This window comes from Fringilla coelebs (assembly GCF_963513975.1).
Source record: "Fringilla coelebs genome assembly, chromosome: 5".
Taxonomy (NCBI): domain Eukaryota; kingdom Metazoa; phylum Chordata; class Aves; order Passeriformes; family Fringillidae; genus Fringilla; species Fringilla coelebs.
The window spans coordinates 52,546,186-52,568,588 of NC_140033.1; the positions used below are offsets into that span (position 1 = coordinate 52,546,186).

A 22,403-nucleotide genomic window follows, 5' to 3' on the forward strand; every position below is an offset into this window, starting at 1 on the left:
ATTGGTTAAGTTTTGAACACCATCTTCACTTTGTAAGTCTATCATGTATCAGTACACTCTTGAAGAAGCAGAAGTAACCAATATGAGTATGACAAGAGGATGCTGGTTTGAGATGGATGTAATTAGAACTGAAGAGGAGAAAAAAAAAAGAATGAGATGCAGGTAGGGAAATACAATAATACCTGAACTACAGGAATATGTCCATGCAACACAGCAAATGTCAGAGCTGTCCAATGGCGGGTCTCAGGGTGGACGGATGGGTATTTATGAGCAGTACTGACAACCTATAAACAAATTAAAGTTATTTTTTTAAAGAGCTATATGTAACAAAATTCAACCTGCCTGAAAGCCAGGCATGTGAGGGAGTAAGTGAAATAGAAAACCTGGGAAAGGTGCTTTATAAAATGATTGGCTTCATCTTTTTCCTGAAATTTTTTTCTCAATATTAAAACTATTTGTGCTGATTTGACAGCTTGATTTAAGTTCTTACCAAATGAAGTCTTTTACCAACTACTGTAGCTCCACCTAAACCACTGGCCACCAGATTCTTTTGCACAAGGGCAAAACATCCACAGCTGGTTATAACAGCACACACTGGGGAAGTAAGGACGGATCAGGACATTTACAGCTAAGGACCACTCCCACTGACTTCACCAGGCCATGTACCAACAGCTCTGGGTCTTGGGATTGCTCCAGGCCCAGCCAAATTTCTTTGCACTTAAATCAGTACTTTTGTCACTGCTGTCATGAAAGACACATCACAAGCCCTACCCTGGAGTTTGCAGGCATTTTTCCAGGCTCATCCTCTCTCACCAGAGGGAAAAAAAAAAAAGTCTGAAAAATGATGGGATGGGGCAGAATGTTTAAGAAAATTTCCTTTTACTGCCTTCTCCTGTCTGAGTTGAGCTAAAAGTGCTGGGTGGTGACAGTTAAAAGAGATGCAAACGATATCCTTAGAAAACAAAATGCTGTTCTTCAGGTTGCTCCTTCCATTTTCTATGCCTTAGTGCCTGGTACTTCTAATGTAGACACTGGGGATGATGAATAACCATTCTTTGCTTCAGTTTCCCTGTCTTAAAGATGGGGGTATTAATATTGATGAGGTTCACAAAGCTGGTAGAATCTAATGAACATTTGCAATCCAAGGCTGTGCACTCAGATGGAGTGTGACACTAAAACTCAAAATCTTGTTACTGATCTTCAGAGGAAGACTAAAATCAGAGTAAAAGATGCACCATCTCTTTGTCTCACCAGCCAGCTCTGCTTTCACTACCTTGTCTGAAGTACTTTAATCCATACAGAAGAACAGGGCCAGTCATTAAATATCTGGTTCCAGCAGCAGCTCACATTTCTAAGTGCCACATGCAGCATTTTGCTAGATGCAGGCCCTCAGTCCCAAGGACAGGGATGAGGGCAAAATCTGAAGACCCGTGCAGAATGCCACAGCTTGCCAGATCTGCACCAGCACCTGGCTGTTACCCCCCAGATTTGCCAAACAGAGAGCTCAAAGGGCACCACAAGGAGTGTGCTGGCCTCTGAACAAGGACACAGGGCTCCTTAGGGGCTGAGCTGGGTCAGAAGGAAGAGGATTGAGCAGCTCAGGCCTTGGGGTTTGGGATGTGGAGCAAGAGCAGCAGAGGGGAAGGATGGGCAGGACCACGGCTCAGTGAATGCATCCAGCTCACGCATGGTTCCACCACTGTTCAGGGCAGTCCATGGAAAGCAGCAAAGAAATGAAGTCATTTAAACTCCTTTGCTCCTTTTTGTTTTGTTGGTTTTTCTTGTTTGTTTTTTTTTTTCTTGGTTAGTGGGGTTTTTTGGGTTTTGTTTGTTTGTTTTTTTCCAAGTCAGAGTTCTCTCCAACACAGTGTTCGCAAAAGACCTGTGCCTGGATAAGCTTTTAAGGATGAGACTGGCTGAGCAGCTACAGGTCCCACTGAGGACAGAGCAAACTGCAGCTTCCTAGCACATCTGGAAATTAGTCCATTTTCACTAACCGTGGGCAATCAAAAAAGGAGGTGCCCAGCATTTGAGGCTACTTTTGGAAACATATTTGCAAAGTGAAAGGGAGAAAATTATGCAGCACCTGACAGAGTATTTATTTTTGTTCACGGTTGATTTGCCTTTTTTTTTTTTGCCATAATTGCCCAATTTGCACAGTTGGTCGTGGTGTGCACAAATCATCGTATAATTGCACGCCATAATTATTCACAGTTCTTGTCCAAAAGTGTTTTCATTTGATTTTAGAGCAAACACTCTACAGCAGTGAATTGGGGAGGTTCACATTCCTCACTGGAGCTGTTCTCTCATATGTCAGCAGTTTCAGGAAGACAAAACTGTTTAAATTTGCATTTGATTCAAGCCTGGAAGATTACTGGAGCAATCGGGAGGACTGCTCCTAATGAAAATTTGTCCTAGGAACCAAATAAAGCCGCCTCACATCTGAGCCACAAGGCAGGGTTAAGGAAGAGATCAGGCTCCCTGCCCATCCAGTCTTTGGTCTGACTAGGGGTTCAATTGTTCAGCTACTGCCAGCTTTGAGGGCGATGTGCTTGACTGGGGGGAACTGAAACCACCAGCTGATTTCATGACATGGTAGTAACACTGTCAGTCTCCTATGGCTGACATCAGTTTCTACTTTTTAAATTGCGCTTTTTAAAAGTGCAAAATGTCTGTCTGAAGTAGTGACTCCAATTTATCAGCTCCCTCAAGTCCAAACAGAACAGATGGAACACAGATAAGTGAAGCAGACAGCTTAATTTACTCATGACCTCAACAAATTGAAACTGGAATCTTTAACAAGTAACTCTTTATGGATTTTCAAGTGGCTCTTAAAAAATGTACATACCTGCATTGCACTGAGTTGGACAACAATCTGCTTGGTGGACGTATTGTCTGAGTTTGTGATATGCATTCACCAATGAGACATTTATATTCTGGAAGCTTCAAGCTCCTCATCCAACAGTTTTTAGCCCAAGGCACTTTGTAAAACAAAACAATCGAACCTATATGGCTCTTGTGTGCTGGGGATGCTGGCTTGGAACATCCATATGCATAGAAATGCTGAGCTTTGGCAAGTTACCAGATGGGTGTTTCTTTCACCTTCTTCATTTAAAGTCAGCTGAGATTCAGCGAGTCCTTCTAATAGCATTAGAGCTGTGCTCAGGGCTAGTGCCAATTAATGCCTGAATTCATTTGCAGAGTGCAAACACAACTAAATCACTGTTACCTGTGGGTTAACTCAGATGACTGGACCCCTTCTGTGCAGTGAATCCCAGTGTTAACCTAATGCCATCTGATTTGACTGTTCATTTCAAGTGGTCCCAGTCCCAGATAAAACAGATTTTTCTTTTCCATGCTTGAGATTTTCACTCCGCTACAATTTCAGGGGGTAGTTAAGATGTAAACAAACAACAGAAAAAAGATACAACCAACAAAAAGTCCTCACCTCAGCATTCAGATCTGCTCCAGCATCTAGCAGCATCTGCACCATAGCCTCATCACCCCTGACACAAGCATACATCAGTGGAGTCATGCCCTAGTCATTTTTTGGAGTTAAAAAACAAAGGAATTGACAAATTTAACACAGAACTCATTTTGATTTTTAAAAACAATTATTTAAGTATATATCATCAAGACTAACAGCATGTATTTAATGAAAGCCATTACCTCTGCTACAAACATGCCCCTCAGACTAGCAAAAGTCAAACATTTTTGTAAAAATCTCCATTTTTGTTGTCACTTGTGCTTACTGCTTGTATTTTTCATGTTGTCTTCAGCATGGTGAGTGAAACTGGGCTTGACAGCCTCACCTCCACCATATATTAAACTGAGCACTTTTGTCTTTGGGCCCCAGAAGAGACACATTTTCACCACAGCAACCATTATTTCCACGGATATTTTAGAAAGACAAGAATTCTGTTCAATTTTCTATGATCAGAGTGTCTTAAAATCTAACTTTTCAATTATTAAAAGAGCCTTTAAAACTCCTTTTAAGATCAGTCAAATATGAGCACAGCTTTTTCAACATGGATACTGTAGGGGGCTGGAAATGTAAAGGCTTTGTATAGCACTCCCTAGCAAAAAATTGACTTAATTTCAAGTGAAATGCCAGACAGCTTTGTTGTGAGTTGCTGGCTCCAGGAAAACACGGCCCTGCTTGGAGAAAAAGTAGATTAAGTAGCCCTTCACTACAGAACCACCACAATGCAATTTGTATTAATCTGAAATACCTGCTATGCCTGATCACCATTTCCCTTTAGGAAGTACTGCTGTGGCTGTGGTAATGAGTCCAGATGAAACCATGAACAAAATTATTAAACCTACTGCAAATTACAACAGCAAAAGCTGCTTATTAAATACAGTAGGGGGGGCTGACCAACAGCCACCAGTTGCTTTGCAGTAAATCTCCTGAAGCATGCAGCTACCTCTGATGCATGTTTACAGCCTGCCTCGAGGTCCCCCAGTAAATCTACTGTCAGACCACAGTCCATTTGCTCTTTAACCCAAGTGCTGCTATGAAGGGAAGTTATTTTCAGGGAAACTGGAGGTACCTGTCCTGGCCAGACAGGGAGCTGAGACACTGCTCTTCCCAGCAAGAGCCCAGCACCACTGTTTTTGCTGAACTAACCCAGTTTTCTTGTTTGTATGAAGGGCTAAAGGTAGTGGGTGCTTATGTATAGAAAGGCTGCTCCTGTAGAGACAATATAAAGCAATGTTTATCTCTGCAAGGTCCTTAGGTCGTCCCTGAAAGACATGGAGCATTTCACAGGATCCAATCTGCAGTGTACTCATGGAATAAGCACTTAGGTCCTCATGCCATGAATGAGAAAAAATAAATTGACCCTAGGCAAGGAGAGTTCTTGGGTGACTTGAAGCTATTTGCAAAGAGAATTTGAAAGGACTTCAGCCACAGCCCGTGGCAAAACATTTCCTTTGATAGTCAGTAAACACTAGGGGAACAAACAGGACCACGCAAATTACAAAAAAACTGTGCTTGGGCCTTGGAACATGAGGATGGGGTAGCAGCTTAAAATTAAATACATGTTCCTTCAACTGGTTTTTCAGTTTCTGTGAGTGGCATCACTGGATAATTAATTCTAGTGTCCATTGAGCACAAGGGGTCTAATCAGAACTGTAGAACAGACTCTGAAAGCCCAGTGCCGGGGCTCCCCTGCAAGACAGCATGTGGGCAGCCACAGTGAGGAGTCCTGCGGCAACATCCGCAGCAAAAGCTCAGCCTGGGAACCACACAGGATGTCCTGACCCTGCTGCAGCTGAACGAGGCCTTAACACTGACTAAAAGGGGCCCAGAATGCTGCAGTGTCAGGCTTTTAAAGAGTTAATGAGGATTTTAACCTCCCCTTCGCTTGCACTGCTGTCCCTGTTGCCTTTGCCTCTGCCAGTCCCCCCAGGCTTGCCCCGAAGCTCAGCCTTGTGCTGCAGCACCACTCACCGCCCTCTCTGCACGTGGGAGGAATGGATTTTTAATGAGCCCATCATTAGTGTTCGAAGCACACACAGGAACACAGTAACAATGTGTACAATCAACAGAAAGGGCACTTGGCTTTTGGCAAAATATGGAATTACTTTCTTTCAGCTTTGTATGACTTAGGGCTCCGTCCTGCAAGATGTGGGATCCTGCAAGATGTGGGACATTTGATCCAGCGAAACATTTAAGCACAGGCTTAACTTTCACTCAAATAGGATGTAAAAGCATGTGTTCAGAGTTAAGCATATGATTAGGTACTTTGATGAATCAAGCCAGAGTGTTCCCAGTTTTCAGCCTGGAGGACAGAGGAAATACGCTGTGAGAAGTTTCCAGGTTCAGACTAACTTAAAATAACAGCAATTTTAAAAAGTATGAGCCTTGGAATGAGCAGTCCAATACTATTTTTTTTTTGCAGGAAGTATTGCCCTCTTCTAAAGCTTTTCTCAGATGAATCCACAGTACTAACTCAGACTGAAGCTACTGAACAGCAACATAATTCACATTCCTGGAACAGCTTTCATCTCAGAAGACCTAAACCCACGAACACTCCAGCTCTGGTCCCTTGTGACCACCAGAGAGGTGGCAGCCACCTGGCTCCTGTCAAAAATGATGCCACAGCTCTGGGAACACGCAGCAACAAACTTTCATCAGGGGCACCAGAAAGGTCAGGGACTCAATTTCAAAAGGACAGATTAGTATTCATAGCCATCATCTCCCTCTGGGAAGGGGGAACCACCTCGGTGAGCACCACAGTCCAGCAGACAGCTGCCAGCAGGTAGCTGCAGAGGGCAGCTTCATCCCCAGGCACAACCACCACCCTCACAGAGGTGTAACTCCAAGGAAATTCAGGCTCTTCAACTGGTGGATGTTGGCCACAATGACCAGCAGAGGGGTAACTGCAGAGACACTTTCACGTCTGCAAGGTCTGTTCAAACTGGACTGAAATCCACTAAACAGCACCAGCAATCAACCATTCACTGACAGGCTGGGTGGTGCACACGAAGCGCTGACAGATCCCAGAGCTGTGTGCAGTGCAAGGCTGCTCACCTCACAGAGCCCTGTCTCACAGCACTGTGCACGGCTCTGAAGCAGTTTTAAGTATTCAGCTCAACACTAAGCTCTCTTGGGATCTTGCTCTGCCTTCATTTGACTCAGTTCACTGCTAAGAAGATTTCAGGGGATGCAGTCGCCCTCATGCTGAGTTACCTCAGTACTGGCAAATCAATACAACTCAAAATGACCTCACTTAATGCGGACGTGCACCTGGCCGTGCTTTAACTCAACGAAGGGGCAGCATTAAGGTCCTGTCTATGCAGAGCTGAAAGCTGGGGCTCATTTCCTGTGACAAGCAGACAAAACTCTCCCATCCCACAGCTGCTTCTGTAAATGTCTATGCCGTTACCTGCTCGCTCATGCTGTTGATCCCATCCGGCCCCAGCAGGGCTATGGCTTGCTTAACCAGATCTGTCCGGCCGCAGTTGAGCATCCGGAAACCCAGGTCCTGCTTGAACTTGGCCTCAGTGGCAACTGCATCCAGCTTGCGAGAGGCACAGAAACAGTCGTCGATCCTGCGGGGTGAGAAACCAGCTCCCTCAGAGGACAAGCAGAGGACAGACCTCCTCAGGAAAATAATACTGTGCCCTGCTTTTGAGGGATTTAGGTCATGCACGCATCCATTCTCCTTTGACCTGCATCTGCAAGGGAACTGCTGAATGGGAAATGATAATGCAAGCTAATGGGAGACTGCCCTTGCTCTATCTTTCACGGAACTAGTTATAAATTTCAATAAAAACTGGGGGAAAAAAGCACAGCTTTCACTTGATTTTGTTTCCCTGTTTAGGCAAGGCACAATACTTTCGCACCACAAGTTTTGTCTCTGCATGGCAAGGTTATCCAGTTCCCTTGATCCCTGAAAACTTCCAATGACATCAGTAAGCTCTGAACTTACATCAAATGGATTTATGATTGTTGACAATACACCAAAGAGAAAAATAATGTCACTCCAAACACCTTCAAGGATCTTACCAGCATAGTCCCAGTAACAGGGAAGCTTTTTTGGAGCACAAAGTGCAAGTCACAGAATCACAGGATGGCTGAGGTTGAGCAGAACCTCTGGTCCATGTGGTCCAAGCAGGGCCACATGTACATAAGTCCCCCATGCAACTGGGGAGTAGGCAATCTCGCCAGGCAGTCATGGCAAAACACCACAAATCCTTGCTGGCTGCGTCTAACAGACAAGATGTCATTCTTTTAAGGTCTTACTCAAAAGCTCTTAAAACTGTGAACTGATATTCATTTCAAATGAAAGAAAGGTTAGGAGCTATTTAGCCAAGATGTGAATCTACAGCTCCAGAGAGAGCCAGGCAATTCAAATCTAATGTTTATCCAAGTTGGTTTCATCTTACTAAATTTGCTTTTCTTTCATGTCGAGGAGTGTCTGGGGCAGAGGGTGGAGTCCAAATCCACAGCGCTTTTGGTGTGAACTTGGATAAAGGACTGCTTGGAAAAACACCGCTTTAAATCTGCAAAAATGCTAGGTCAGAAAATGAGGGGCTACTTATGAAGGAAAAACAAAATAGAGATCAAAAGTGAAAAAGTCAAGCATACATCAAATATTTGTTTTTCTATTTCATATGTAAAAACCCCAGCAAATCAAAAGAAAAATAGAAACAGCACATCACTATCATTTAAATTTCTTCAAAGTGCTTTATCAGACCTTTATAAAATATATAACACTGCTGAATATTTAACAACACTATGCAACAAATACGCTGTTTATATAGAAGCAGTGGCATGAAGCAATAGCTGCTGCTCTTCCTCTTTCAACAGAGGAAGGAAAGTGAAATGCAAAATACAAAGCGTTTTGATCAAAGCTCCTACAGGTTTGAAACCAGCATTGGATCTCAGACTTGCTCTCTGCTGTGCTGGGCCACAACCAGTCTGGAGGACACCAGATGTTTTGTTTATGTTCCTTCTACTGCTCAGTTTGGGTTTTGACTGGTAAAAAAAGTTCATGTCCTAAGAATGCAAAAACAGGTATGCTTGGAATATCACTACTCAGGGAAACAAGGATGACATTCCATCACCACAGGATGCTGCAAGATTAATGCACAACACTCAGTCACAATAAACACACTGCAGCAGCAATAACAGATTCTGCACCAGCAACGTGCCCACAGCAGAGAGGGAGAAGGCAACACACACCAAGGCTGGGTTTTCTGCTCTACTTTCTGACTGAGTTTAAGTAAAAAGCAAACCCAGCTCAGACATATGCAGGGCTGAGCTCACTGACACTGAGATCCATGGGAGCAATCGAGGCTAAATGCATTCACACCACATGGCACATTTCCGACACAAGAGCTACAGCAACATTTGGTGCTTGTTACCCCCAGAGCATGAGATGCTGGAGATCATCTGTGCCCTCTTTTATGGCATGGCAAAGATAAAGCATGCTCAGAAGTTAGGTGGTGGGGGTTTTGGTGCATGGAGGAGAGACCTCCCAGCTGCAGACGGCATTCCCAGGTGATTTTGGGCTGGAAACAAGGTGGTTCCTCAGCAAAGTGCAGCTATGGAAAGATCTAGACATCCTCTGCAGAGGTGTCTGTTGCTATGAATCACTGCCTGTGTTAATTCACTGCTTCATCATTTGTACTGAGGTATGTAACATAGACTGAATAAAATGGGTCAGAGTCTGACAGAGCTCCACTGATGTCAGCCCAGCTTAGTGCATGAAAATGATAGTTGATCATCTCTTAAAAAAAAAAAAAAAAAAAAAAGCCAAACTTTGACCTGGGTTGCACACTCAAAGAAAGGAGGAAAGAGGAACAAGGTCCTATCTCACCTAGCCTGTATGAGCTCCCCAGAACTCTACCCTGGCATGGGTTCAAAAATCAGCAGGAACTCTCCCATGAACTGGCTCTGGTCTCCTGAAAGTGCATCAGTTCACCAGCTTACTATAGTCAAGGAAGGAGAGCCATAAATTCCTGTTGATATTTAGTATCAGCAAATCAGTACTCCTCAATCAGCTGGGGGCACAAGTGTCTCGGTCCAAGGGCTGCAGGGTGCTACAGCTGTAAAAACAGTGCAACAACAACATGGATGCAGAGGAGTGCCGGGGCTGCACAGGAGGTAGCACACCAGTGCTGACAAAGTCTGAGCTAGACCAAGTTCACAAAAAGAGAAACCACAACTTAGTACCATGACCAGTGGCCCACTGCCTTTTTTATACCCCAAACAGGACCGCTGTGAGTATTGCCATATGTTGACTAATAAACTGGATAGTGATCAAACTGGTGAGTTTATTAGAACAGGAGCATGACACAAAGGAAAGGAGCAGAGCATGAGGAGAGAAAGCAACTTCTCGAAAAGCCAGAGAGATGAATGAGTTAAGGAAAAAGAGATTTAACATGTACTGATAAAAAGCAGTGAAGAGACATCAAAAAATGATCAGGAACTACAAGTACAAATAGAAAAGCACAGCATCACTTTTAACACTGGAGAAGGCCAGCTGGGAGGATTGCACAGCAGAGAGACCAAGCTGTTGCATTTCAAAATGAAAACTGGAAAATTAAAAAAAAAAAAACAAAAACCCAAACCCATCAAAAATCAAACCTGAGGCAACACAGCACTGCATTTTCTCCCAAGCTTTCCTTCTTACCATCCACTGCATAACACTGATTCCAAAAAGAAGCAGAGGGTGTCTGCTCCATATTACACTGTGTAAGGGGACACTGCTCCCTCATGGACGCCATCCAGAACCACAAACATTAAAGAATGCAAGATTAAAAAAGAGGAAGTGAATGTACTCCCAGGCTTGACTCACTCGAGACTCTCTCACTTTGGACTGAAGCAAACATACTGACAAGCTCTGAAGAGGTGGGAAAGGGATGGGGAAAAGTTTGAAATACAAGGCTGACAGGGAACAAGTAAAGTCAGCTAAATATACAGGGTCACTTTTCAGAGCTGTGAAACTGTGCCTGCTAAGCAAGGGAACAGAGCATATGTGCACACAGAGCTGGAGCCCTCCCCAGCTGCACTGTCAGAGCAGGGCCCTTTTGCCAAAAAGTCTTTGTGATCTTTCCAAGTGCACAGGAGGCTTACACCAGCCCAACAGCAGGATGTCCCCTCCAAGGCTACCATGGTTTGCTGCCAGAGTCTGCCAGCCATAGCATTTACACAGGTCATCTGTTCTCCAAGACCTCTCCCTGCAGAAAAGGTGCATTTTCATCAAAGGGGCTGGGAAGGCTGATGGGAGCAACAGGGGATCATGGAAGGACAATGCCCTTCTGCTCCTCTTCTACCTAGGGACAGTCTCAGGATGGTAGGACATCACCACACCAGCTGCTGGCTGGGTCAGGTAAACTTTGAGGTCTCCCAGAGACGATACAGCGACCAAGGTAGGACTGACCAACATCCTCTGAGACTGATAACCCCTCTCTACAGACACAGTCCATTCTGAACTTCCCTATTTAGCAACCTATAGGGCTGGGCAGGCTGCTTGGCACCACCACCATCACCACTATATAATGCTCTCGCTCCCAGAATTGAGAAATTGTATGTTTCAATTAATAATACACACTTATTATAGGCCTTCTGCTCAACAGCAAATTCACCCCTCCAATTCAGGGGCTCCATCACAGAGCCCATCAACTCCCTCCCCCTCCCTAGTGTCAAGCAAGCCAACAATTGCCTTTAAAAATAAAAGGCAAACTTAGAAACAAATGAAATTATCTCAATTTTACATTTGCAGTAAAATTGTGGCCACATTTTTAAACTCACATAGCAATACAATTTTCCCCAAGTCCTCTTTTAATTCCTGACAGATACTGCCTCTACAGCTGTTATCTTCAAGATCATTACAGTGGTGCCACTGCACATAATGAAATGGACTGTGGCTTTATATGGGGAGTGCCATGGTAACATTAATTATTTGCAAATGGTCACTGTCAAACACTGCCTGGCGACCATGACACTCCATCATACTCTGAAGTACTCAAACCTCTGAAAGGAGTCAAAGATAATCATCTTCATTTGTAATGGGTCCTAGCAGTACAGCAAATTATTTTTCTTTTCCCAAACTCACATTACAAAACCATAACGCAGCACTTCTACAGCAGCGCTTTAAACTCAAGGGATGTTGGTTTTTTTTAATTTTCACTCTGACTGGCTAAGAGGGAGTCTGTGCAGATCTTTAATAAGTTACTCATGGGTTGAATGCATTTGGGAAAATGGATGATTCAAGTGTTTCTATTGTAACTGGTAGAAACAGTTGATTCAAAAGAAATGGAGTGCAGTCTGTGATGAGCAGGAGCACAAACATTCTCTGTGGTTCAAATGAGCAATCACTGCACCGATAGCCAAGCATCAGAACCTTGTTTGCTCACCTGGGACTCCATCACCAGCCTTTTCAACTGAAAGAGTGATAATCTGCTAATAAGGCCCATCTTTTCAGCTTTGTAGAATTTACCCAGTTTGTCCTAAATAAAAATGAGGTCTTGAGTCAGAAATTATAGTTCAGCTGGTTGGAATCCTGGAAGGAGTTGTCGTTTAGGCAGCAATATACATGCATTTGCAATGCTGACTTTCTTGGGGTCATGGATCACTGTTTTGATCTGGCCTGCACAGCCCATAGCACAATAGGGTCTTGTTCCTTGCCTGGGGCTCTTCAGTGAGACTACAGACACAAAGAGCAAGAGTGGGAGCAGCAGACAATTTGATTTAAATTTGTGAGCTCTTTTTTTCCAATGTGGTGCTTTACAAAGGACTATAATGCTGATATTAATAGAATGGCCATATAAATACTATATTGAGACAATTACTTGCATTTTCAGTTTTGGAGAGAGGAAAATGTAGGCACAAACATGTTGATCAAAGTGATGAAGAGCACTACTTTTTATTGCAGAAATAGAATATCTCCATTTACTTTAATCACAAGCTAACTTAAGACAAGAAAAAAATACTCCAAATGTTTATTATCCAAACTCTCATTCTTGTCAAAGGTCTAAGAATAAATTGGTTACAAATACTGGAAAACACATTAAAAAAAGTGATGTGACTATCAAATCAAGACCCAAATCTATATTTCAAAACACTCTTAATACTCCAGTTCTGTGTATATAGGTCAGGAACCACGTTCAAAATTAAATCTGAGCTCAGATTTTGAACAAGGTCACAGTGCCATAGGAAAGTTTCAGTACAGACTCATCTTTCATATAAATAGACAGCACAAGTCTTCACCAATGAGTGGAAAACGGTGTGTTATCTGTATCTTGATTATTGTATTCAGGAATGTAGTACAGGGACATTCAGGAATGCAATAAAAGGGACAGAGCATATGAGACAGCAATAATGATGTTGCTTGCAATGGGAAAAAGAAGGCTGGACCCTAAAGGCCCTAAAAATGCAAGTGTATTCTCCCCTAAAATTGAAGGAGAATGTGAGACCAAGGTCCTTCCCTTCAATTTTTTTTTTTTTTATTTCTGCTGTCTTCAAGGAGACATTTGGCAGGACAGGTTGAGATTCACCTCAGAAACTCATCCTCTAAGTAATAAAACCTCCTTCATCTGCTGGCACCATCTGTCCCAAGGGACTGCTGGATTTTGTCAAGTTGCTTGTTTGCTACTGCTCACATTTTTGTATCTAATTACAGCAATAGCCATGGCTGGTGTTAAAAGATTAGTGAAAATTTGTGGGAAAAACAAGGACATTCAAGAAGCTAGGCAAACACCAACCATTCCTACTTGAAGGTGGCTGTATCTAATTAAATAGCAGAATTTCTTGGCAATTTCATACACTCTCTCTTTCTCAAGAAACTCAAGCCTTTATCCAACAGATTTTAAGAGAGGAGGAGCAGTGGAAATATTTTTTTCTGTTTTCTAATCTCTGTTTATTAAAGTCCATTTATATTTCCATGCTCTAGTACAAGCACAAGATTTCCATCAATAAAACATTAAATGCAACTCTTCTGCTGTCACTTTCAAGTTAGAATTGTACACATGTGGTATAGTAGTAGGATGACACAAAAAATGGCATAGACTGCTCTGAAACAACAAAATAACAAATCTTCCCTTTACATCACTGTATTTTCCCCTTTCCATAGTTTTAAGAAAGCTCTCTTGAACGGGCCAAGGATGCTCAAACAGTATTTACTTTTGAGAGTCATAATCCAATCTTCCTAGAGAGCCTTCATTAAGAGGGATGGTCCCAGACAGAAAAACAGACTTAGGTATTCCCAGGACAAGGCTAATTGGAAATCAGGACTCATTTTCAATTAAGACAGATTTTCCAAGGTGCTCAGACCCTGCATTTGCCCAGAGATCTTTCTGGATCACAGCTACAAACGCAACTCAGAGCTGCAACCAGGTGAGCCTGCGAAGGGCAGCAGCTGAGGGAGCATGTGGGGCTGGAGGTGAATAAACCTGGCCCTATGCTGCAGCAAGGCTTGGGTACATCTGCACCTTCAACCTGAGCTTAGCACGACTTGCTAATACTCACATACTTCTGTGTCCATGCTGACCTTTAAATAGCATATTTTTCCTTCCAGAGTGTTTACTCCTGATGTATTTCTGGAGAAGGGCCACAGATTCCCTCAGCACACACTTTGCTCAGCTGAATGAGCCCCTTTCTTCATGTTTGTCTCCATGAGAACATTCTGTTTAAAAACCAAATCGCCCCAGCCCATTTCTTTCTACCTGGTCCAAAGGGAATATTTTTTTTGACCAGGACACAGGATTTGTGCTTCCACATCACTTCCTACCACTTTCACGGGGCACCAATACTTTTCTGTTTCTATTGGAAATACCTCTCCCAATGCAGACTCAAAATGCATTTGCTTTTTTCATGGCTGAGGAGAAATCCACTTTCGTGGTTTACAATCATTCTGAGATTAAATACTGTCTACAGCCTTTACCACCACCCTTCCAACACTCTGCTCTCATCACAGTGTATATTAAGATGCATATATAGTGTATATGTTACATATACACTGCAGTTTGTGTATTTTTATTTAAAAAATACATTTGCCTTCAATTTGTGGAGAACTGCTTTTCCATTTGTGGAAAACTGCATTTCATCCCATTTATTCTGTCCCAGCCCTCAAGGTCATCCACTTTTTCCTGGATGATTTCCCAAACTTCCTCTGTCAGGACAATGCCTCTCAGCATCATGGCATCAGCAAATTTTAACTTCATGAGCACACTGCAATGATTTGTGCCAAAACCCTTTCTGAAAATTAAAAAATACCAGTTTTTTAAGAATGAGAGCTGAAGGTCCCTGCTTGCAACCACATCTCAGCCAACCCAGCCCTTGCCACCTCTCTTGAAGCCAGCCCCTGCTCACTTTCCAATTTCCTAACTAACCCCCATCTTCTTGTGTTAATAGATCCCTGCATGGACTGCATCAAACCTTCGCTCAAGTCCAAAGAGATGAAATTCTACTGAATTTCCTTGGGGTAGAAAATCAGTTATCTTATCAAAAAAGTTATTAGATTAGCCTGGCAAGATCTATCTTTAGAAAATCTGTGTCACATTTTATCCCATTTTTCCCTCAACAACATGTCTTTAATCAGTCTTTGCTTGAAAAAACATTCAGAGGCCTTGCACTAACAGCCTGGAATTTTCCTTGGATCATTTCTCATCCTTTTCAAATGTTGGGCATTACTATTATTAATCCTTAGAGTTATGGCATCACTCCAGGCTTTGTTAAAAATATTTCCCTCTGACCCCCTGATTTTGTGAGGCAGCTTTTTCTCATCGTTGGAATCGAGGTTATTTGGTCATCCTGATTTGAGTGCATTAAGCTGCATAATTTTCTCTTCTTTTATTACTGTTTTTCCATTTTCATAACCTTGTTGCTATTATGTGTTTTTCCTTTTCCAACAGGATTTTCTCCCCCCAAACCAGAGGCAAAGTTTTCACCAAAGTTCTTGGGTGATGGCCTCTGTTGGCACTGATGGACACATCTCACAGGTGCTCCAGCATCTTTACATCCTCCAGGACTGCCACCAGAAATGAGGCCCCTGACCCTGATAAAAGGCACAGCAGCCTTTGAGCTGAGCAACACAGGATGTTCCTCCCTTTCTCTGTTTCTCTGCCATCAGCCTTCAGTCCCAGATGCAGTCATGCACCAGTGATCCTCCCCACCACATGTCTAACACACTGGGGTTTGTTTCAAACAAACATCCCACAGAATGAAGGAAGGAAAGATGTGCAAAGAGCTTCTTGTGCTTTGCTGGAGCAAGGGGAAAGGGACCCCTTGCAGATGTGACGATGAGGAGAAGCCAACATCTGTTTGCAGCCAGATAGTGCCTGGGCAGGCTGAGCAGTGATGCTATCTTATTACAATAGGGAGACAGGTCAACATAGTTTTTACCATCAGGCCCCTTTCAGACAACAAATTCCCTTCATGCCTTCACTAATAAAAGGTCTAGAATAGGTAGCAGAGTACCCTATTCATGATTCATGTCAGCAGAGAGTCACCTCAACTGAGTACATCCTGCTGTCTCAGGTGGGTACAGGTGAGGCTTTATTTAAGTGTGCTGTTCCCACTGTCTCCATATCCGGGACACAACTCGGCCTTCTGTCTCAGTGAGCTGCTGTGCATGCAGCACTCAACCCATCTGTGAAACCTATCTCCTTGCAAAAGGTGGAAACAACTGGTCTGTCTAAAGCTTTCACTCCTGGGAGAAGGTGAATGCTTACATCCCTGCTCATCTCCCAAAGCTGACGAGCGAAGAAACTTTCTGGCACATCTGCGGCTGTAAAATGAAAAGAGATCAGGAAGGAGACAAGCAGCTCCTGACTGATTTCAGCTTCCCTCACTCCTCTACACAGAACAAGAGCAGCTCCTCTTTCAGAAGAGGAAAACATTGCAAGAAATTAAAGTGATAGTTTTTTTTTAAAGGCTCAGAAAAAGGGCAAAAGAGAGGAATGAAAGGAAGGAAAAAGCAGAGGTGATTACAAAGCCACAGAATGGGAACCTCACTGCTGGAGTATGTGATTGTACTGGGAAGTGTCGCATGGATTTGCAGGGAGGCCGCCATGCTGAAGCTCAGATAAGAAGCTGAACATTTGGGTTTTATCCAAACTGATCCTGAACTTCATAGCCTTTGAGATCCTGCCAATCTTTCCCTCTCCCCATATGCATGTTTTTCCATGTAGGCTGTACGGAAGCTGATTTTGCGTTATGCACTTGCAACGACAGGTTGTGAACCAACACTGTGGAATGATGCAGTGTCACCTGGGACCATGGGAACTTTTGGGTTGAGGTCCCTGTGTTTCAGGGACTAAAGAAGACTGCTACAAAAACCCTAGAAATTGAACCATTTTCAAGGTTCCACTTAACAAACCTTCCCCACAGAAGTCACAAAATTTATCAAGCTAGCTGCACTTCAATCCTCCAGCTTCCATCCGTCATGCAGCTTACTTGAAAAGCCATCCCCTGCAAAGTTGTTGTGTTCCCTCCCCCTGTGTTAAAATGTATGGAATCGATGTTCCTTGAGGAGTTAAGAATTAGAAAGGCACCCTCCCTAATGGGGAGGGAGTGAAGGGCTGGTGTTTGGCTTATGAAAATCAGGAGTGCTGAGGGTCTGCTGAAAACAAATAAAAAATTACAGGCTGCAAAGTTCCAAATTAACATCCTGATGACTCACATTGCTCTTCAGAAAAGCTCAGTCTTCCCTTTGATCTCAGGATTACAGGCAGCCAGGGACCTATTTGCAGCTACGCAAAGAACCTGCTGCACTACACCAGCAGTAGGCACAGACCTCAAAATAAAACCCAAGGTACACGAACACTCATCTGCCAGCACAGCAGAGAGATTGTCATTTTGGGACATCAATGGACGTATCCAGCCCCTGCAGTCAAATACAGGCACACTGCAAAGGCTGGTCTCTCTAAAAGCTAGAATTTGTCTCAGGAATAGTTTTCCCTTTTCATTCTCATCTGATTAATCTCAGGCTGTGCTCTTCAGGCTCATTCCCAATTTTAAGACAAGTAGGACAACAATAATTTGTGTTCTTTATGAAATTAATTCTTGATGGCAACTTTAAACAAAGTGCTGATTTGTTTCCCATAATTAATACATTCTTCTGCAGTATAATACAAATCTCCACAAGTTCCAATTACTCTGAAACTTCCTAATAAAAACTAAAATTTTGTAACAGTTGATGAGATTTTTAAATATATATGCGTATACATATACACACATACATTCACACCATCAAAATAAAATGTTGGGTTGTATATTGTGGGGTTTTTTAAACCACAAGTATTTTACTGTATCTAGCTTAATTTTAAAGACAGAGTATATAAAATAGAAACATTACTGCCTTATTTGCAATCCTACCTAAATACTTGGAGAGGTATTAAATTAATTGTGCCTTTTCAGAACCAAGTACCAGGTCTTTGGACAATGTGTAGTGCCTGTATCTGTATGTCCTGACATTTCAGTAGGGACACAGAATGCAGCACTTCTGGAAATGAGGGCCATGGTGAGCCACCAAAGGGAAGCAACTACAGCCAAGGTTTGAAATCTGAAATGCTCATGATATGGCTTTTGAAATTCCATATATTTTTTCAATTAAAAATTGAACAGCTGTGACTATAAAAAGCCTCTGTAGATCTGGAAGTGAAGTATTATACTCTGGTGTAGAGCACGTCAAGGCCAGAGTCAAGAGAAGGCAGCTGCTCCCATGCAGGTCACAGCTAATCATGTAAATCAGCCCTCTGCTTTCTGTGTTGCAGGAAAGAATGCATCTACTGCTGTATTGAGAGGCAGACTGCTGGAAATTGGGGGTTTGGGTACATATTTTGAAGCAATAGCAATGAATCATTTCTGCTTTGGCAGATTCAGAATGCCTTTTCATACGAACATCAAAACCAAACATATTCTTGACTCCAGAACAGTCCTAGAATGTACTTTTATCCAAGTACATAATAATAAGGCAAAACAAAAAACATATCCTGGCAATAAATACTTTAAGACTTCATTAGAAAACCAAAAGGTCACATCTGATACACAAAAAAGTCAAATTATCTAGGCTGACATTTACAAGTAATTTGAGTTGATATTAGCATAAAATATACAATTTTTCTTTAAGAAGTAGTCTTACCTCTAAGTTTAAATGTGCCCTTAAGCATTAAATGCTGAAAACAAAGCCCTGAAAAATATCTGCAGCCCTGCCAATTATATTTCCGTATTTTATAGCAAAGCAACATGAATCAGACAATTAGCAGAAGGTTTCAGCCCCTCATTAGCAAGCAGAACCTAATAGGAAGAGGCAAAAAAAAAAAAAAAGCAAAAAAACAAAAACACCACCACCATGTAAGCTCTGATGAGCAGATTACAGGCTCGATCGGGCTGTGAGATAGTCAGGCACCCATTACTATGCAACCAGCTTATCCACGGATGTGAGCAAATACCAGGAGCTGATTTTGCAACACACACGGTGAGCCCCGGAGCATCCCTGCGCCTCCCAGGCAACAACAGAGCCCCGCGCCCGCCCGCCCGCCGCTCCCCAGGAGAGACAGACACATCCCGCCCCGAGCAGCCCATCCGCACCCCGGGGACTTACTTTAACTGCCGGGGCTCGCAGTCAACTCCCGGCAGCAGGAGCCGGGCCGCCTGCCGCACGTCATCGCTGTCCACCGAGAAACTGCGCCGGTGCCCCGCGTGAGCCACCGCCACCCGAATCCACTCCATCAGGGGAGGCAGCACGATGAACGGCCTGCGGAGCACACAGACATCAGTGCCAAGGCACGCTGAGGGCATCGCAATCACAGGTAGAGAGAAGCAGAGAGCAGGGGGTGAGGGTGTGTATAGATGCGTGAGAATGTAAATATGTACAGAGAGAAGGGAGCAAGGATAAGGAAAGAATGGGAGAGCAAACCAGCTCAGCAATTTTCAAATAGGTCTAAATCAAGATGTCTCATCCTGTCTCCAGGGCAGGACTATTTGGAGAGTGAGATTTATGAGCCATGCTCATGGGGCTCTACTTGGTCAGTGCACCCGACTGGCAAGTTCTCCTCCCATCCTTCACACGGTGCTATCCCAAAAAGAGGACAGGAGTCTGGCACAGGACCGTGTCCCGCTCTGGCTGATGCACAGGCCTGGGTTCTCTTTGCAATAGGGACAGGAGAACGGACCTGGGCAGAGAGAGGGGATGCCCCAACACTGAGATGCCAAGGATGGAGAGGGAATGTCCCAGGAAGCCTCCAGCACCTCCTGTGGATGCAATGGGCACCTTGTGCTCGGTGATGAAAGCAGGGGACTTTGCAGCCAGTGTGCAGGTTAGCTGTGAGCGAGGTCAGAAATCAGAAACCAGACTACTTGGTCTCACGTTTAGCAGTATCAAACTGCTACACCTTCGGGTGCCAGCTGTTCTGCCAAAGAACATACAAAAGTGCCCCCAAAAGTGAATGCTGGGGCTCTGGGCCACGCCCTCCCAAAGACCAGGCACTATCAGAGACGTGGCCCTTCGCTCCACAATACCTGGACAGCACCACGCCCCACCAAGAGCTGCCCAAGCTGGAAATGAAGCACGCAGCACACCATCTATGCTGAGAATTATTTGGGAACCAAGAGAAAGATGCCAAGCCACAAGTAAAAACCATAGCTTCAAGTCGTGTTTCAGAGGAAAACTAATAAAATAACTGCAGCTGAACACCTTGAAGGTCACTGCAAGCCTCTTGCTTGCCTTTCCTTCTGCGGTCCCTTTTCATGGAGGAAGGGGAAAAAAAAAGCCTGCATTAGCTGCAGAGTAGGCAAATATTTTACATTTTAAATGTACAATTTTACCTCAAAAAGTTATACCCTGAGAAAAATTATTTAAGAAGATGTTGACTCTGGAATATCCTTTTCCTATTTATAGCTCTTTATGCATTTCTTTCCCTTTCTGAGGACTTGGCTTTACATAGCTCTGATATTAATATTCTTGAGGGGGGATGAGAGACTTCAGAAGCGCCGAAGGACAGAGAAGCCCTGAGGCCACTGACTCTCCCTAGGACTCTGGGTTCCCAAATCTCACAGGCACGTAAATGAACAACCACTTTTTGAAATATGACATCTTTAGCTGAGTTGCCACTTCCATAGTTTTTCTATTCCAACACATCACTGTCATCTCAAGACCAGGCTGCATTTGTTTCCAAGGCTTTTGCTCTCCCCAGACCTGCCACGGCCACATAAGGAGGCAGATAAGGACAGAAGATCATCTCCCACAGCTCACACAAAACAATTTCCTAGCCCAGCTCATTTGTCATGAGAGTGGTGGGAGCTAGAGGAGGAAAAGGGGGGAAGCAGGGGTGTATTTGTTCTTGGAAGGTGACTGCTTTCCAGGTCATCTTCAGAGCAGAAGGGACCCTCATTGGAGGCACAAAATACCTGGGACAAAGTGATCAGTGAGAGTTTTTTCATCCCTTGCTGAGCAGAGAGCAGAAGGGGAGATGCAAGTCACACTGTAAAACTGCATGTAGTTACAGATATAACTTGGTTCTAGGAATACAATTAAAGGAAAACTCAATTCAAGGTTATGTTTTGCATGAGTGAACACAGTTTGGATCAGAGAAATAAAGACAGGCTGGTACAGTGCCTTCCTGTAACATCTGCTGGGCAAACAGAAAAGTGGAGAGCTGGGGCTGAACAAGGGGCTCAGAGGTTCACACTTTTTCCTCCTCTTTGTGCAGGACAGAAACTCAAAAATCTGCCCCACCACAGTAAGAAGCAGCGCAAATAAAAATATTTACAGGAACTCAGATAATTGCACTATAAAATTGCATTTTTTTCTCCTTTCCCAGTCTTGCAAATTTCACCAGAGAAACAGAAATGAGCATAGCTATTTGGTACAACAAATCCCAAGAGGAAAGGGAATCGGTGTTCTGCAGAAGCGGGGAAATTTTCTATAAAGTCCAATTTCAGTCCCTAGATGAGGATATGGAGCTTGCTCACAACATATTACATTCCTTTTTCCAAGGGAAAAAAAATCATCACTGCATATCTCAGCATGTCAGGAAATTTGTATTTTGAGAAGAGAACCAAATATGGCTGAGTGCAATAGGTTAAAAATACCCTCCAAGAATCTGTGCACCATGTGAAGGGCTGGGTTTTTTCTTTTAAATACTGCTTGTGTGCCAAAGAGGAAAGAGGAACACAGAGTTATAAGGGTGTGATAATCCACTAGACAATGTGACATCTGCAAGAAATATTTCACTTTTCAAACAGCACTGTGTGAAAATGGGTTAGCCAAATGCATCACATCACTGGCATATACACTGATTTATCTCTGGTGCAAAGGCAGGTACCAACCAGGAGAATTCAGTAATTTTGTGTTCCAGAGCAGACACAGAGCACATAAGTCACCTAGTTACATGCTTTGGAAGCACATGCCTTAATTAAACTAATCTAACCATGGTGCTCAGCTTGATTCTGCCTGAAAGATATGGGAAACCAAGAGCAGCTCGGCTGCTGCACAAGCACCTTACCTGGGCTGCAGGTGAGTGAGTGCTCTAACTTCTTCCTTCAGCCCTTCTGTGTACCTGTGCTTAACTTTAAATGCATGCTTCCATCCTCTAATTCCACGCAGTTAGGCATGGACTTAAAAAAAAAAAAGAAGCTTTTTGGCACAGACTTGTATTTTCCTAAGCTCACATCTAAATGGAAAAATATGCCAGATCAGGATGCAGGGAGAGGTCTCTGCACAGAGCAACTTGCATCCCACACACAAGAGCTGGGAGGTGGGGGAGGGCTGGGGGAGGCCAGCACAAAGCACTTCCCCAAAGGGCTGGACCTTTCTGGGCTCTGTCCCCCTGTGCTTGGCAAAGGGGCAGCTGGCTCTTGGGGTGTGCCTTCTCCTATTTCATCAGAAAAGACAATTATGAGTGCCCCACCAACCCTCACATCTCTGGTTCCTCCCCCAGGCAGC

General features: G+C 43.6%; 1 protein-coding gene across 3 annotated transcripts in view; it reads right to left on the reverse strand.

Annotated features, from left to right (window-relative positions):
* Window positions 1-22,403, reverse strand: part of ABTB3 (ankyrin repeat and BTB domain containing 3) — a 163,204-nt gene that overhangs the window by 26,507 nt on the left and 114,294 nt on the right. For 2 of the 3 annotated variants that reach the window (XM_084205614.1, XM_084205616.1), the window contains exons 4-7: window positions 19,062-19,214; window positions 6,894-7,059; window positions 3,449-3,538; window positions 183-284 (exon numbers count right to left, since the gene is read on the reverse strand). In XM_084205614.1, the coding sequence (XP_084061740.1) occupies window positions 183-284; window positions 3,449-3,538; window positions 6,894-7,059; window positions 19,062-19,214 (511 nt within the window). The remainder of the gene's footprint in view (window positions 1-182; window positions 285-3,448; window positions 3,539-6,893; window positions 7,060-19,061; window positions 19,215-22,403) is intronic. The other variant, XM_084205615.1, reaches the window with a different exon arrangement.